Source organism: Oreochromis aureus, linkage group 17 (genome assembly GCF_013358895.1).
Source record: "Oreochromis aureus strain Israel breed Guangdong linkage group 17, ZZ_aureus, whole genome shotgun sequence".
NCBI lineage: Eukaryota > Metazoa > Chordata > Actinopteri > Cichliformes > Cichlidae > Oreochromis > Oreochromis aureus.
Genome location: NC_052958.1, coordinates 1,459,389 through 1,477,346, shown reverse-complemented (window position 1 = coordinate 1,477,346; position 17,958 = coordinate 1,459,389). Strand labels below are relative to the sequence as shown.

Below are 17,958 nucleotides of genomic sequence, written 5' to 3'. Positions count from 1 at the left end.
CGGTCCTTGCTCATCGCCACGTTTGCCCACATCAATTTTCTCAGGTGCGAATGGAGGAATCTAACCCTCGATGGGTGATTTCAATTCAATTCTCACCCACTGAATCTGTTTACACCCCACCGGGGTGAAATATGCTATAGGTTGTTTTCACCTTGTCACTCGAGCTAAAATGGCCTGTTTTAATCTGGCCTGCAACAGCTCTGTATAGAATCTGTCAGCTGTAGTTTGATTGACATGGGAGAGGCGTATGTCTATCAGATCAGTCTGTTATGCAAGTGGGCCCAAAGCCCTGTGCATGACGGATGTCTAAGCAAACAGCAGGAAGCAGTAGCTTGGTTTTACGAAGGTTTCAGAGGTATCCTCGACCACGGCGCTGAAGTTTTTCCAGTTACAAAAGCACGAGTGTCCCATCATTCAGGATACGGGAGAGCGGGGTCGTCTGCCAGTCGGAAGTTCTTACCCCTTCACGCGCCCGCATGCTAAAGTGTGCTGGGGCAAGATACTCAGAGATCCATCCATCAGGGTGTGAGTTCGTCTATTTGGATGTTAGACAAAAACGCTTGTGTGTGATGAAGAAGACTTGTAGTAGAAACTGATTTGACTGTTCAAATTGAAAGGTGCCCTATAAGCACTTTTACCATTAATTATTCTCTGTGCACACACACACACACACACACACACACACACACACACACTTGCTGTTGACCCCCCCGTATCTCCAGCTTACTGCTAACCTTGTCTGCTGGACGCAGGAAGTGGTTTATGTCCTTGTTAGCAACAGAAAGCATGTAAGTGTAAAGTCCACATCATACTGGAGCGACCCCCAGAGTCTAAATCCACAGAGGCGATGGAGAGAGTGCACGTGCAAATCACATTATAAACAGTATGAAAGGATGTTTGAGCTAGTAACATTTTGCACGTTGTTCTCAGAGGAAACTGAATTGGAGTCTTTGCAGAGTTCAGGTGTCTCTGGTGTTTTTCAGAATGAGACGTATCATGGAGCTCTCACTGTGTGTGCGCGTGTGCAGAAGGGGAGGGAGGATAAACCAGTGCAGGATCTGTCATAGTGACATTTGTGTCCCCTGGAGGAGCAGCGGGGGTCCTCTTCACCTCTGTAACCTTCAACTTTCAGCCTTAACCCCCTTCGGGCCCCCTCTTGCGTCCACCACACGCTCTGGACGTTGTGAAGGGGAGGGGTATGTGATTGCAAGACGGTGAGAAAAATAAAGAAGGGGGTGCAGAACTGGGGAGAGCGGGATGAGGGGGGAGAAAGGAGGTGAGCATGGAGCAGCAATAGAGCTGAAATGGTTGGGATGGAGAGAGAAAAATGAGTAGAAGAGAAAGAATAAACACCTGGAGTAAAGACAAGAAGGACATATGAATGATAAAGGAGAGTGTTTGGTAATGTTCTCCCCGCTGCACGAGAAAAGTCTTCTTTGCGTGTAGTTGCGACTCGCCCTCTGACGTTATTCATGCACGTCTCTCTCTCTGCTCTAGGCATGACACCAAACTCAAAATGAACATGTCAGGTAGGCACGCAGGGACTTTTCCCGGATCGAAAGGGCCGATTTAAAGGTTATTGGGACCGTATGGTTTTCATACACCTGAATAGGTGGGAATTTCTCCTCATCAATACTTCAGCTGGTGTACAGAACAAGCCGTCTGGTTCCTCTGTCCTGCATCGTTCACCAGCAGCAGTTCCCATCCTCTCACCCAGTAAATAAGCATAAAACAGGCCGAACTGTCGGGGGCGATGGGGGGTCGTAGAGCTTGGAGCTCTGCTGTGTTTTTTTTCTGTCAGTCTTTTCAGGATGGGGCCCATGAAATGATCCAACAGGATTATGTAAGCCATCACTGATTGTGCTGCGTCCTGTCACCCGTGGGTCCTTTGTGTCCCCCTGTCTCTCGTGGACAGCCCGGTGCGTTAGCCACAAAGCTACTCATCGTGTTGCATATCGTCTTCATTCGAGCAGCGGCGTTCTTTTGAGGATCGAGGTGCATCCAGTAAATTCAGCTTTCTGTTAGAGGGCTTAGTCGTCCTCGTGTTTCAGACCGGCTGAACGCGCGGAGAGGTTTGCTGCTTTCACATGAACTTTTTCCGCGTTCTGCTTTGTTTACATAGAGGTGGGGGTGTGTTTATGAGCCTGTGGGCCTTTTTCTACGGCCGTGACAGTGAACTTGGCATGTGTGAGCTTGTCTGTGCAAACCCTCGCTGTTCTTGCCAGGGTCACGGGGTGACCTTGGAGCTGTGGAAGCCATGTTTACCACAGACCCCTGTGTTCTGGCTGTGGCTGGGTGATCGCTTCATTTCAACCACAAAGCATTAAGCCTGAGAGAAACTAGTGTGTGTAGTTTGGACGCTCGTGGATCACACTGAGGCAACCGCCGGCCGAGGCGCCGATTACGTGGTTATTTATCACGTGTGCCAATCACCGCCTTATTCACTATCCAGATATTCTGTTTCTGTACTCGGTCTTTGCTAAATACATACGACTGCTGGATGTTGGCTGGTCTGTCGTTTCTTTTATTAGCTTATCAGTTTGTATCTGGTGCAGCAAGGATTAGATATGTTGAGGATATCCTCCTAAAACACGAAATTCTCTCACCAGACGTTGAATTTCATCTGATCAGCAGCCAAAAGTGCCCCACAGAGTGTTTTATAGAAGCGCTCTCTACGCCGAACACGGCTTATTTCCTGTATTTGCAGTCACTGGTTGATAAAACGGGTATCACACATATTTCATTTCCTTTATTCAAAACCAGTTAATCACCTTGGCTCATCTGTCAGCATCAGTGTGGTTTTAAGTTGTTTACTACAAATGGATATCACAGTGTGTTCGGTTTCATGTAGCGCTGCTGTAGAATAATAATAATAATAATAATAATAATAATAAACCTTTTAGTGTAAGAGTTACATCTCCTCAGCAAAACAGCCAGGCTTGAATCAATGTAGCAATAATTAAGCAAATAAACTAGGGTACGTGTTACTGCGGCTTCCTTAAACGTGCATGATTTGGTGTGTAATATAAACTCATATCTACAATGAGAGTATAGATTTGCATATTTACAGCACATGCAGCCGAGACACTCTGTGTCTTGTCTTTCACTGTGCGCTGCTCACTCTGTGCATGCGTGTGTGTGTGTGTGTGCGTGAGTATGCATGTGTGCGTGCGTGCACAGACTCGCAGCAGCCACCCTTGCCCCCACCCCTCTCATTAATATGTATGTGTTCTGAGGCAGCTAGCAAAGACGGTGTGTTTCTCACCCGCTGATTAATGCTGTCTGTCAATTACCTCTAGATCCAACCGTGCTGTGGAGCTTCCCCCAGGACCACACAGACCAGGTTGGAACACATTCTGCTTTTTCATTCCTCTCTCTGTCTCTCCCCCCAAATCTTCCCCTGGTTCAATGTTACAGACAACCTCTACCACCTCCTCTTCTCGCATCTCCCTTCCTTCCTTTTCCTAATGCCCTCACTCACCCTGCCATCCTGTGGTAACCTTCCCCAAAACCTACCACCACCACCACCACCACCACCTCCGCCGCTTCCTTCTCTCCCCTCCTACTCTCTGTCTCACTGTACGTCTGTTGTTGGTAATGAAAAGCAGTGAGCAGGTCTTCAATAACTGACGAATCAGTAATTATCATGCAACCGTGACAGGAATGCACACCTCTGTTTTCTCTCTCTCATTGTCCTCCTGTTTGCCTTTTGTTTCCATTTATTCTCTTCATTCCAAATCGGAAATAAAAATAAAACGTGTGTTTGTGCTCTTTGGCTCAGCGTTCTTATAAAAATCACTCGGAGGGTTAGTGTCTGTTACCAGTTTGTGTGACTTAAATTCCAAATCATACTCTGGCTTTGAGATATTTATTTGTCTTTACTTTAATGGAATTTCTTACCAAAGCAGAGAACGTGGGATAAAGTTAAGCAGTCAGGTGATCACAGGTTCAAACCGTCTGAGTCTGCCCAAACGTCCAACCACTGATACTGGGTTCGCTCCAAGGATGCACCCGTGCTATATGGCAGACATTATTAACCACAGAATGTCAGGTTCACATGAAATACACTTTGTTTTTGGTTAAAATCCAGTGCCGTGGTCTCTCCTGGGACGTGTTCAGCTTTTAGTGTCAAAACAGTCCCGAGCCTCCTACATTTAAAAAAACCAAAATTCAAATAAGAACCAATGAGTGAGTGAACTGAAAACTTCCCTAATGCTAGTCACAGCTTTTCTCAGTGTCTCACAGGGAAATTGTGCACTCTGGATTAAATAGCGTCTCATTTAAAAGGCTCTTTACCCTTAGAAAAATACACCAGCCCAGCGGGGTGTCGTGTTTTCTCTCTTTTTGATTCGCCTTTACAGTTTAAACCCAACTTGATCAAAACAGTAACACAGCCTTTAACAACGTGCGCGTGCCCATCATCGGTGAGCGGAGGCTGCACTGACAGGCTGAGAGTGATAGAAGACAGGACGGGCTGTATATTGTGTTCGGTGCTAAAAGCAACCGCAGAGCAGATCCTGGAGCCGGATCGCTGGACGGATGACTTTGGGCAGCCTGTCAGCTGAGAGGAGGGAATAAACAGACGTGTAGCTGATAGACTCCAATATGTGGCGAAGGTTACGATAGACTTGAACACAGCAGCATAGCTACTGAGTTTAAACAGCTCTCCTGCCTCTCTGATCCACTTTGAGGAATAAACTGAGTTGTAGAAAGATGCTTCAGGCTATGTCTGCCTGCCCCACAAGAACCAGAGCGTGCTATCAGAGTAAGAGGTAAAGGCAGTGAGGGAATGGGAGAGCGAGCAAGAAATTACAGACTTGCAGAGGGAAGAACAGGAAATGGAAGCGAAGGGGGGGAAACTGAAATGAAGACGTAAACATGGGGCCAACACAGTTTTTGTGTTGACGTGGGCCTCGTGCATCCTCTCCAGTGTGTCTGTCCTTTTTAGCCCCCCGCAACCTCGCTTTTCTTTCATTCTGTTGTCGACCAGATCGTTTGTGTGGATAAGATGGCCCTTAAGATGGCCAGTTAGCCTGCTGTGTACAGAGGGATTGGCCCTTTCCCCCGTATACATAAAGGCTGTATTCACGGGCCTCATTACCGGGATTAAGGCTCCTTTCCTCCTTTGTGGCTCCGAAGGTTGGAGTCCTCTGTAGCCACAGTCTCGCTCTCTTTCTGTGGCCCGAGCTGGCCGGCATATGGCACCAGCAGCCAGCGATCTCTGCAGAGGGGCTCGCAGCTCAGAGCGAGGCCTCCTTTTGTTTAGGCCGTTATTGTTGCTCAGCGTAATGACATTTGTAGGCCGTAGGATCAGGGTGGAGGGGTTAGTCTACCCCAGGGGAGAAGGGGTAGAGAGAGGAAGACAGACAGAGGGAGAGAGAGGGGGAGAGGCAAAGACATGCAGACAGACAGGAGTGTGGATTATGGAAATATGAATTGATTTTTTTTCTCCTGTTCAGTGGTAGAATAGAAAGCTCAAAGGAGAACAGACTGCAGGCTGGCTGGCATGCCGGGGTGGTGCTAGGGAAATGTGAAGTGAGAGGTGCTCGCTCCTTCGCTCCCCCCCAACACTAGTTCTCTATCAACCCCTGAGACTTGTGCCCTGGTCATCCACAGATGCCATTTGGACAGAGAGAAGCAGAGATGGAAGAGAGAGAGAGAAGAAGGGAGGGAGAGAGGGAGGGAGGGGAGAGAGAGGGAGAGAGAGAGAGGGAGAGAGAGGTGGCTAAAGCATATATTTGAATCATAAGAAGGACTTTTTTTTTCTTCTTTTTTGCAAATGAAGCAGACAGATGGAAATCTGTCCGTTTCCTCTCAGATCTCATCCCAAAGTAGTGGAAAAAACACAGCGCACACACATACACACACACACACACACACACACACACACACACGGTTCTGCCACTTAATTCTCGCTAACCACAGTGTGGCGTATAGAAGGCCCACTTCTGTGTAAAGAACAGAGGATAATATGATAAACACTCAGCAAGTTTCACAAACAGAGGACCAACTTGCAGAAACTGTCAGCAGCTCCACCATATTTCAAAATGTGAAGTTCGTCTCTCGGACACACCCTTTTGCAAATTGCTCTACTTTCGAGTGTAAAACGCAGTTTTCCAGCTTGGCGATCTTCAACGCTGCAGTTTTATTTCCTTGTTTTTACTTTCACTCTGTATAATTAGTTAACCAGTTTAACAAATAGTCACGTAGTCGAGCCCTTTAAGCTTTGCATAAAATGAAACGCAGGAATCATCCCAGGGAACGAAAACTTTAAGACTTAAATTTGTGTAAGTCTGGAAAAACGATAAGACAAGGATCCCAGAGCTGAGAAGAGTCGATGCATCTGCACCAGTCCACTTACCTGGAGAGCTATTGGTCGGAAAAATCAGATTTATTTTTAGTAACTTCGAAGCAGAAATCCAAATTGACCCAGTATCCCACCAGTGGGAGTGTTTCTGTTATCCATACCATTTGATATCAAGAGAATTGTTTTCCTTTTTCCACTAAAAATAGAGATTTGCACGTATGCTTGAAGGTTTGTGTTGGGCTGTTTCATATCTGCTGAAGATGATTGTGGCACCTGAAACTAGTTGTTGTTATTCTCAGGAAATCCTCTGTCAGTAGCTTGCCATCGCCAGTGTGTGAATGTGTGCGTGAATGGGTGAATGACTGAATGTAGTGTAAAGCGCTTTGGGGTCCTTAGGGACTGAGTAAAAGCGCTATACAAATGCAGGCCATTTACCATTTACCATCTACGGCTGTGTCGATTTCCTGAGTGGTTTTATCTTATGTTTGTAATTATGGTTTTTCTGTCTTGTTGTGACTGTCACATCATCTCCTTCCTTTTCAGTCATTCAGTTTGTCCTACAGTTCTGACATGGGCACACGGAGATCTGTCCATCCTCTCCGTCTGCTCCCCTCTCATTCATCAGCCTTCATGTTTCCACAATCCTTATCTTATATTTCCCCTCATGAGCCACTGTTGCATGAAATTGCAAATTATACACACGCAGTATCTTTTTTTTTTTCATCCACTCTGGTTTCAGCATAATATCAAGAGAGAAATAAAGGAAATATTGAATTATGAATAGTTTTTACTGCAAGGCCTTCTTTTAACTATTAAGGTTGATGTTAACTCTCCGTGGCTATTCCACACATTTTACTGTAATAAGGAAGCTTTGATCTTCCTGCTACAAACTGCATCGAGTTGACTGTAAAACATGCTGTTTTTCATTTATGCCAAGGCTGCGGTTCAAATTCGATCTTAAGGAAATATCTGTGCTTTGATACATCGCTATGTAGAAATCAGTTTTTTATTAAATGCATTCTGGGACTTATTCTGTGGAGAAATTATAGTAAAGTACTTTTACTCTTTACTCTGTGCGTTTATTTTCTGCCATGCAGTTTTACGTTTTAAGGAAAATGCGCTTTGTTTCCTCGATACAGACCTGCTGTGTCTTTGTGTCGGTTCACACGAAGGATGGATGTCCAAGGTGGAGCTGTTTGGTCATGATACACCTCCACGTTTGGCATAAACCGAACACGGCATATTGAGGTTGGGCGATATGTAAAAAAATTTTCCAACCAACAATCGTCAGTCCAATAACCTATGGAAGCCCGTTTCCGCCACTAAAAAAAGTATCCATGACTCGAAATTTCGACTTATTCTCTCGAAGTTTTGACATATTAACTCAAAATTTTGAGAAAAGTAACTTGAAATTTGGAGTTAACTCTGCCAATCAGTAATCTACGTGTAATGCGCACTCAAACCAGATCGCAACAAATTGGCGCTTTTGAGAGAACGTTTGCTGATAGTAACGACATGTGATTCAGCCAATAACACAAGGATTTCATCATTTGTGAAGCCACACTGAAAATACTCAGCAGTGTGTGCATTCATGACAGGCTGTAATACTGCTAGCTTAGCTGTAGCATTTGTAGCTGAGGGCTTCAGCTTCCGGGTAACAAGGAAATGACATCATTCACGTAGATTACAGATTGGCAGCGCTAACTCGAAATTTCGAGTTATTAACTCAAAATTTTGAAAAAAGTAAGTCAAAAGTTTGAGTTATGGATACTTTTTTAAAATAATTCTTTAGTGGCGGAAACGGGCTTCCATAAATAACAGACCATGGCGATATACTCGCGCAGGCGCGGACTTTTTGCTTTTTGATGGGCGGAGCAACGTAATTATGCACGGGCTGATTTGCACATTTAGAATTTATAAGTTTTGTTTGGAGGGAATATTTTACCTTCTCTTCTTGTTTGTTTCAGTATTAATGTAGCTACTTTTTGGATTGTTTTGTTTTGTTTTTTGAGATGCGCCAAATGGCACAAAAGACTTTACATCGGAGAACGTTTGCTGGAAGAGACAACTTTTTTGTTTTATTTTGTATTTGTTGTTTCCCTCCTTCATTGTGGGTTTTTTTTTTTTTTAAATAAAATGTTTTGGTTTTTTTCTGAACACAGGCTGCTGCCGTTCTTTCTTTCTGTTCTGACTTTAAGTAAATGAATCGCTGCATTTGCTTGTAGCTGGAAGACGCTGCCGTTAAAACAGCGTTATTATTTTTTCCGTTGACTGCTTCTCTTAGCTTCTACCAACATTATTAGCAAACGAACTCATGGACAAATAAATAAATGGGTCTTGTACGAGAGAACGGCTGAAACAGGGAAGAAAGATGATGGTGCTGCGAGGACGCACTCAAACTGAAATGAGGGGCAGGACCTAAAGAAAGCTGTGCGTAAGCACATGGCCACAAACCTCAGTCAGGTAAAGATTATTCACACATGTCAGACTGATGCAGTCATACAGAAAACCAGTCGAACCTAAACAGTCATTTTATAAATAGTCAGTGTGCTGCACACTGCTCCTGCATTTGGAATGATTTTGATTTAATTTAATTAATATTAATGAGAGGGTGTAAAATGTAATGTTGTTGTTCATCCCAGTGTAAAGATGACTGGGTTATTTTCATCCTGACATGTAAAGCCTTATAGAGCTATCGCTGCGTGTCTTTGTGGTTTTTTAATTGTGGCCAGCGTTGTCACCGAGATGCCATGACTTCAGGCTAAACTTGACGTGTTTCCCCTTCACACAGTCCCGTATATCTGTCTCTGCTGGAAAGCTCACCGAGTCATCAGCCAGACAGTAAGAAGGGGAGGGACAGACAGAGGAAGAAGAAGAGCGAAGAGAGGCAGCAGTCTCTCGAGGCTTCATCCTCGGCAGCTTTCAGCGTTGCTCTGACACGGTGCTCCATCAGGACCGGCTGCCTGACACGCCGTGATTGGTGGCCACAGTTCTGTGGACTTGGCCCTGGGTGGGGGAGGCAGGGGAAAGGAGGTCGATTGGATTGGTGAGACAGCAGCGGTCTGAGGGATTGAGGTAAAGCGTAGGAACCGGTGGACATGATTGGTGACTTCAGCCCTGAGGGGACTGAGGGTTGACCCCAAGGAGAAGAGGATAAAGTGGGCGAGAGCAGTGGTGAAGGAGTCCTTGTGGGTGTGCAAAGGTTTGGTGGCAGGGGGCCAGACATGCTAACTTCAAGACGATGATGCTTTGCTGTCGGTTGATGCCCAGTGGAGCAAAATAGAAAAGCCGTAGATCTACTAGGAGAACAGATGGATATATTAACAGGAAAATTTCAATTAGATGAGTTAAACAGGAGATTGTTGCAGCGACGGAGGTTGGAGGCACTGTTGTAGATCATATGGTTAGCTCTCAAACCTGTGAGAATCTGTTGTGAAAGTCTGTAAAAACATGGAAATTATTACCTTCTTTGGGTTTACACGTATGGAGAGATGTAAGCCTAAGGGTGTGTGTGTGTGTGTGTTTGTGTGTGATGCTCAGCGTGTCACAGGGCCTTGTCTTTCCCCTTCACTGCACCCTGACAGCAGTGTCAAACAAGGCCTCATATGATCTGTGTATGTCTTTGAGAATATGTGTGTGTGTGCGACTGGGTTGATACTGTTTTTATTCTTCCTTCTAACCCTTTTCACCTCACATCCCTCGGGTGTTCCAGGGTCTTGCCTAATGGACAGTCTCGCCCCGCTAAGCTGGCCTTTGGCTCAGGCACTGAGCTGGACGCCTAACTAGGGGCCCTTTGTTGCTCATGGGTCTTGATTGCACTGACCTCTGGGCTGCCTTCCTGGGAGAAGAAGAGTGGTAGAGAGGGAAAAGGAGAGCAGGAGAAGTGTTTTCACGCCCCGTTGCTCACATCTCTCCGATATCGGCGAGTGACTGGCGAAAAGAAAGTGGTAGGAAAAAACTGCTGGCTGTTTCCCAACCTGCAAGTGAATAGTAGTGGATTCAGCTACATACACAGATGCATCCAGTTAATCTGTACATTATCTGGATTCACTTTAGGAAGAATAAACTAGCCCGTATCTGTCGCACCGAGCTCCAACAATAATATCCGTCACTATGATCAAATAGCTGATTGGGAGACCACATCAACAGGTGTCAGTGCAGCAGGTTTATTATATTCATCCATTTTACACGTGCAAGTCGGGGAGCTGTGTTGGAGGCAGCTGTTGCACACGTGGCCACGGCGAGGGAACAGAAATTTAGAAACGGGGAACCGGGAGAGTGTTAGCGATGTGACAAAACATCCTTCCACCTCGTGCTGCACAGGTCATCAGAGGTCTTTGTTCAGGGTAACGTGCTGCTATCTCCAAACAGGTTCTGCACATGAATCTGCATCGTCGCATTTTTAAAAGACTTTTGGTTTCTGTGTTAAGCGGTCATGTCTGGACGGGCTTTAGGTAAACCGTGTTTTTGAAGAGACGCCAAAAAGCAGATTTTTGCCTGCTGTCAACACAACGTTGGATAAAAAGTTTACGGCTTTTCTTTTAGGACGTTCAGAAAAACACGACATTAAATGTGTTGGAAAACTGAAAGGATGCTCCTCAGTCCTCTGAGTCTTTCCTCTGGACAGTCAAAAGAATGAGACCGATGCGAACCAGCTCATATACATATATGTAGCTATAATAATGATAATAATAAATATACATGTTTGCATTTTCAAACAGTAGCTGGTTGTGCTGCCATTAAACTTTCACCTCGTGACTAAATTTAGACAGAAACGGGTCTTTTTTCTCTTTTTAGCCCAGAAAATAACATCCATGGATGTCTGGTGCTTGCTATCGTCTCATGATAAATTTATCTGCGGGCGTAAACCTGTGACCTCCTCCTGAAACAGGAAGTCTTGGCCTGGCTACCCAGAGGTCCCCAAATAATAGCCATAATCTCCAGAGGCCAAGTCTGCCGACTGGAGCCGATGCGTTCCCAGCTTGAACGTATGCAAGCTGGCTTTACTATCCCGCCCTGCAGATTCTCATCTTCTCTAAAAAAATGTGAGAATCCTGCCAAACTCTTTGTGTGTTATGGCCGAACTCACAGATGAGGAAACGAGTGCTTTGCTTGCAAACAGGTTGCTCCTGTCAACCAGGAAAGCCTCAGTCGTAGACGACAGGCTTACCCGAACCGCATCCCGCTGTTGCCAGGAGAGCTATCACACGCACAACAATGTGGCTTAATTGGGCATGCATTTTTTTTTCTTCCCTTAACTACCCCATACAAGGCACAACCAGCAGCCACCAGTCAGAGACAGAAATGGCAAAAATGACAAATGAATAGGGTGTAAAGGGAGAGAAGGATGGAGAGGAGAAGGAGGAAGAGGAGGACGCAGCGATGACCTGACCCTCTCTGCTAGGTTCCTTGTACATCTGTCAATGAGACGTCCACCGCCAAATGTTTAGGAGCCGGTGTTGCACTACTGCTCCCCTGCTGAGCTTCAGTGTATACATTCTGTTTGTGTGTTAGTCCGTGCGTGTGTGTGTGTGTGTGTGCGTGTGTGTGTGTCGAGAGTGTGTGACGCCATGTGTTAGAGGCAGGCCCACATCAGGGTTCATACAGTCGAGCTAAGCCCAGTGGGAGTTGAAAGCTTAAAGAAGGAAATCCCCCCCCGGCTGCTCAGTGTAAGCACACACACACACACACACACACACACACACACACACACACGTGCTGTCTCTCTATATCCCTCTCCCTCTCCTCCTGGCACTTCATTAATGAAACCCATGCTTGTATGTTTGCGGCATATGCAGCTCTCTTGGCCCAAAACTCTGTGTGTGTGTGTGTGTGTGTGTGTGTGTGTGTGTGTGTGTGTGTGTGTGTGTGTGTGTGTGTGTGTGTGTGTGTGTGTGTGTGTGTGTGTGTGTGTGTGTGTGTGTGTGTGTGTGTGTGTGTGTGTGTGTGTGTGTGTTAGGGGGAGATGTCTCACTCCCTATCACGTGGTTATATATTCAGTGGAAGATCTCAGCAGAGGCATAATACTGCTGCTCTCCCCTGTCTGAGCCCATCTGTGATATGTAGACAGGACATCAGCAGGACAGGGTATTAGCACTGGAATAATGTGCAATGTTATTGTTGACGCCGCTCTCCGAGCAATAGCCCCCCCCCCCCGTAACATAAATACACCCATTGAGGAGTAAACTGAAAATAAATTGGTGTAATACAGTAGATGGCGTGTGTTGGACCCCAGTGGAGTGCTTTAAAATTGGAGGTGACTCATTTACAGCTGTTGGCCATGGAGCAAGTTTGGGGGTGGACAGACGGAGGTTAAGGGGATGTCATGTATTTTATTATTACTGACTTATAACTGAATTCATCCTGCGTGTGTGTTGTGTCCTAAAAATGTAGAAAGCAATCAGAGAAACACTTTCCTCCCCTTGGTGGATATTACCGAGGACAAACTGCTCGCTTGTCCTGAAGTACAGATTAGTCTTTTTTAATTCTTGCTATGGTACTTTTAGCTGCTCGTTTACTGCAGAGGGTCTCCACAGCAGGTAGCTTCGCCTGTTTGATTTGGACGAGTTTTATGCCGGACGCCCTTCCTGACACCCCAGAGGGAATCTGTGTCTCCGGCTGTAGAGGTGGCAAATTCACATACAGTAGGAATAGGCAAATGCGACTGTCAGGTGTTGGTAGGTGCTTTAAAAGGCCGCAGGATCAGTCTGCCAGCTTTAGCACCATCTGAACAGTGGCTCTGACAACACGGGGATGTTGTTAATCAAAAATAACCTCCTTCAGTCGAGACGCGCTGCACCAGAGGGGGTCACTGGGAACAGGAACTCGTACAGGGAATTAGAAAAAAATCCAGAAGGGCAAAACTCCTTCTTCCCTCCATCTCCCTCTCCAATCAGCCGGGGCAGAGCGAGCAAGAATGTGAAAATGTAACGCCCCCGTGTCAATTTGAAAGTGCACTTTATAGGCTCATGTGCCCCTCCACCTCTCTCCCCACCTCCTCCCCCTCCCCATCTCACTTCCCCCACTATTCTCAAGCAGCTCTGTTGCTTTGGTCCGGCTCTGAAGGCCGTTCTTATTACCGGCACAGAGTGCAGGTCAGAATGGCAAGCCGGCAGCATACTATTAAAGCCTAATGAAAGGAATCTCTGCAGGGTCTGAGGTCTGCAGCGGCCAGAGGAAGCTCTGCCTCTGCCCATTGTTCTTCTGCTCGTCTCCTCGCTCTCTCTCATTTTTTAGTTTTTTATTCCATCGCTAAATCTGGCTTCTGTGGCATCTCCCCCGTCTCCCTGTCATTTCGGTCCTCTCTTTGTCTCATCCCTGCTCTACATCTGCAGCTTAAAAATTCCCCTCTACATGTGTTTGCATCGGGCATCTCCGATCTGATGAGCTGCCTGGAAAATGTAAGCAGAGACACCTTGGATGAAAATCCCTCAGATAAGGAAATGCATTTGCGACATTGAGCCCCAACATAGACTCATTTATGCACGCCGAACTTAAAGGTCAAAGTGCGTCCTCGCCTCTTTCTGTAACTTGATTAACACGTTTCCATTTTTCCTTTCGGCGCTCAGTTCTTGGACACGAGCTGCCCGAGACGACACTTTACAGCGACCACCACAACTCAAGTTTTTATCTTCTGGCTAGAAAATAATTGAATCATTCAGGAAGATGGAGTGGCTCGGTAGCCATTATTGGAAAAAGTTACTTGTATTGATTGCTTGATACTTGTAAAGGACTGCATTAATATACTGTAGTCTATAATTTGACAGTAGATGAATCTTTTGTTCCTTTTCTCAATCTATAGGTTTAGAAAATTGATTCAACAATGCATATGAATGCATGCAAGGTGTTTGTGCAGGAGGCCACAAAAATCAAGAATTTTGATTCGGTCTAGTTTTGTTTCGACAAACGAAGGCTGGGTTTACGAGTCTCCTCCTCACTGTGCTTCGGTCTCAGTGAAGTCTCCTGTACGCTTCAGTATCTGGTGCAGTTTTGAGTTCATTGAACAAACAGGAAATTGTTCAGGAAGTTTGCTGTTTACAGTTAGATCACAGACCCGCTCCCTGACGGTAGTCATCGGGTCGCCAGTCGCTTGGCGGCTGCAACAATTTCAAATCCACTGCTCTCCCCAATCAAGGTTTCATACAATCACACATTTTTATTCTGCATTATTTATTTTTTCCTCTCTCTCTCAAACCAAGGCTCAGCTGTCCTTGTGCCTTTACACATTGCAAATGAATGCATATCCATGCAAATTCTTAAAAAAGAAAGGCTGAGAATTTGAATATTTTGCTTAAAGCTGCACCCAGGTCGACCCTGCCATTCGGCATTTGAAAGCAGCGTGTCTGTTTGAATACTGAGGATCTCTCTTTGTCATGTTCGCCAGAGGGGCCGGGTGAGCGAACCAGCACCGGCAGGATGGGCAGAGATCGGCTGGGTAGCTGCACACAGACAGACTAATTGGGAAAAGGGGGGCGAAAGAGGGGACGAGGGGTTTCGGTGAGGGCGAGGAAGAGGTGGGGTATGCAGGAAGGGGGCAATCGAAGATGACGACAGGGGGGTTTAGAAGGGAGGTGAAAGAGGACGGAGGCTGGGGGGGATGGAAGGAAAAGAGGAGGTGATGGAGAGGGCGCAAGAGAGTGCGAGAGGAAGAGGTGAAGGAAGGGTGAGTTTAGATACTGAGCTTTCCAGCACTGATGTGTTAGTAGCCCTGCTGACTATTTCATTAGACTGCTGAGGGGCTGGCTGGATAACCTGAGTCCCTACCTGCTGCAACGCGCTGTGGTCTTATAGCGCGTGTTTGACACATGAGATAACCTCGCAAAAAACTGTTTTTCTTGCACTTATGAAAGATTCACAGGAAGTGACCTAAAGCAGACCCATTCATGCATCTCTCTGTCTTGAGGAAGACGACCCACTTGGGTCATTTTAAGAATCTATTACAGTTAAGAGATTGTGGATTGTGTCACACTGTGTATGAAGGTTCCTAAAGGTTCAGATTCTGCCTCTTTTTTTGCTTTAATTTGCCTAAAAATGAGTTTTTGAACAAATGATTCATCAGAATATTTCTGTTTACAAGTTTTTATGGACTAAACATGTATCTTCCTGGTAGTCGTTACTTGATTGCAGTTTTAGTATATTGAAAGCGTAACATTGTGGCTCCGCACCTTTTAGTGTCAGGATGCTAATAGTGTGCGTTTACATACTGAGCGCCGACATTGTTAACCTGTTGGAGTAACTCACGACTGGTTTGATGACCATCTGTGACGCGCCGCTCCGGAGCCGAGCGTATACTGCTGTAGCCGTGTCGTCATAGCGACGCACCGATGTGAAGCGTAACGTACCATTTTCCCCATTTTCGAGTACGTCTTCGCCGCTTTAATCGATTTCCATGTGGTTAAACTCTTACTGTAAAGGCCTGACTCTGGTGAGGTAATCGCTCACAGCGAACATCTTGTCCGCATTATTTTTGAGTTATTTTGTTTTTCTTTAGTAATACGGCGCAGACTTTTCAAATCAGTCTGCACTTCTAATTGCATTACCAGGAAACAATAAATTAACTTTGACCAAGAAAATAAAAAAATAGAAGCAGACACAGCCTTGGCTGTGGTGAATTTATACAGTGAAAGACTAAAACGGTCCAACATGCTTTGAAAACAGCTGACAGTAATGTAAAGTGTGTCTGAATTGCAGTAATGGGCTAAACACACACGCACACACACAAAGAAAGCCCTGAGATTTAATGCTTTAGGGTCTGATTCTAATATGAGTATATCTGTGTTACATTTACAAATTTGCCTGCCACCAGCCTCCATTCCTCCTAAAGCTGCTCTCTGTCTAGAAGGCTCTAGGGCCCGCTGAGCCAGGCTGACTTAGACCGGGTAGCTAGCAGCATTGATCTGGCTGCAGTAGCCAGGGGAATATAAAGCAGGGCAGGGGCTTAAAGTCCTGAGCCCCCCCCATCCTACCCCCAGGGAGGAGTCTTCGCTGCATAGGGAGAGGGCCATGAACTGCAAGCTGCTTCTCATTCCCTCCTTTCTTTCCTCGCCTCCCTGTGCTGTTGCATCCATCCTTCTCCACCTCTTCCTTCCTTCTGACATTCACTTTGTCACTCTCTCCCTCCGACTCCTTCCTTTTCTCCTCCACCCTCATTCCTTCCCTGCCTTCATCCACATTTCTCTGCAACACTTCTGCTTGTCTGCCTCCGTCTGTGTGCAAGCATATGGGAAAGTCAATATTGCTCACGAAGTTCACGCCTGAAATGAAACACCATGGCCGATGCTGAGTTTAGCATGTAATCTGTATTTTTCTTTCCTTGCTGTGATCCTGAAAGCCCCTCCCTCCTTTTTAGCAACCGTCCAGAAGAAGAAGGTGTGTGTGTGTGTGTGTGTGTGTGTGTGTGTGTGTGTGTGTGTGTGTGTGTGTGTGTGTGTGTGTGTGTGTGTGTGTGTGTGTGTGTGTGTGTGTGTGTGTGTGTGTGTGTGTGTGTGTGTGTGTGTCAGTCAGGCCCAGCCCACACATTGTGATCTGTTCCACATCAAATCTCTCAGCCCCCAGTGTTGTGCTCAGCCATATATAGCTACAGTTACTTCTAAAGAAATTAGGGTAGAGCTGGAATAAAAGAGAAGTTTAGGTCTATTTTTTTTAAAGTAGAAATGTAAGAGTGTCGCCCTGCTCTCAAAGTTTGTTGCTCTTCCCTCCTGTACCTGCTATTCTGTGGGGGTGCAGTGCAAAGCTGCACAGTGCTGCTGCGCGCTGTTGTAGTGTTGTGGTGCAGTGATAGCGCGATCGTCCGCTGGGGGAACCCACAGCATTCTGTCTCACTGAGTGATACCCCTGTCTCCACTCACGATAAACAACACACACACACACACACACACACACACACACACACACACACACACACACACGCACACGCACGCACACGCACACACACACACAGCAGTGTCTGCCAAGCCCAGCCTAGCAGCAGATTCTTCCCTCACACCCGCCTCCCCCTCTCACAAAGCTGCAAATATATTAGCTGCCTCTTTTTCTTTTGTCTTGGGAAAATGGCAAGTGGGGGTGTCTACGTGTGTGTGTGTGTGGTTGCGCACGTGTGTGCTTAGTGTACTAAGAAACTGTGGCAGAACATCCCCTTTGTGCCGTTGGTGTTTAGATATCCCTGTGGTATAGGGCCCAGTCATGGTGAGAGAGCTGCAGATGCCTCAGTTCCCTGTAATACAGGTATGATGTAGGAAGAAGAAATACAGATTGACAGATGAGGCAAAGGAAGATTGCGAGTTGAAAATCACATACAAGCAGTCGATTTCTTTGGTTAAAACAGAAAGAAATATTGGAACAGCAACACTGTTGGGCTCGGCATAAAGGGTCGATTCAAACACACACACACACACACACACACACACACACACACACACACACACACACACACACACACACACACACACACACACACACACACACACACACACACACACACACACACACGGTGCATTTTTCTTCTCTTATTTCTTTTGGTTCGCAGCCAGCTACACTGTCCAAGTGAAGACTTCTGACAGTGAAATCTGCAGAATATCCTCTGTAGTGGGGACACTGATTCCTCGTCTGTTTCAAACGATTCAAATTTCAACTAAATAAACATAAATGAAAAA

The 17,958-nt window shown here is 46.0% G+C and overlaps 1 protein-coding gene across 2 annotated transcripts in view; it reads left to right on the top strand.

Moving 5' to 3' along the window:
• dennd1b (DENN/MADD domain containing 1B) overlaps positions 1-17,958 on the top strand; it is a 94,288-nt gene that overhangs the window by 16,917 nt on the left and 59,413 nt on the right. For both annotated transcript variants that reach the window (XM_031739751.2, XM_031739750.2), the window contains exon 3: positions 3,300-3,343. In XM_031739751.2, coding sequence (XP_031595611.1) covers positions 3,300-3,343 — 44 coding nt within the window. The remainder of the gene's footprint in view (positions 1-3,299; positions 3,344-17,958) is intronic.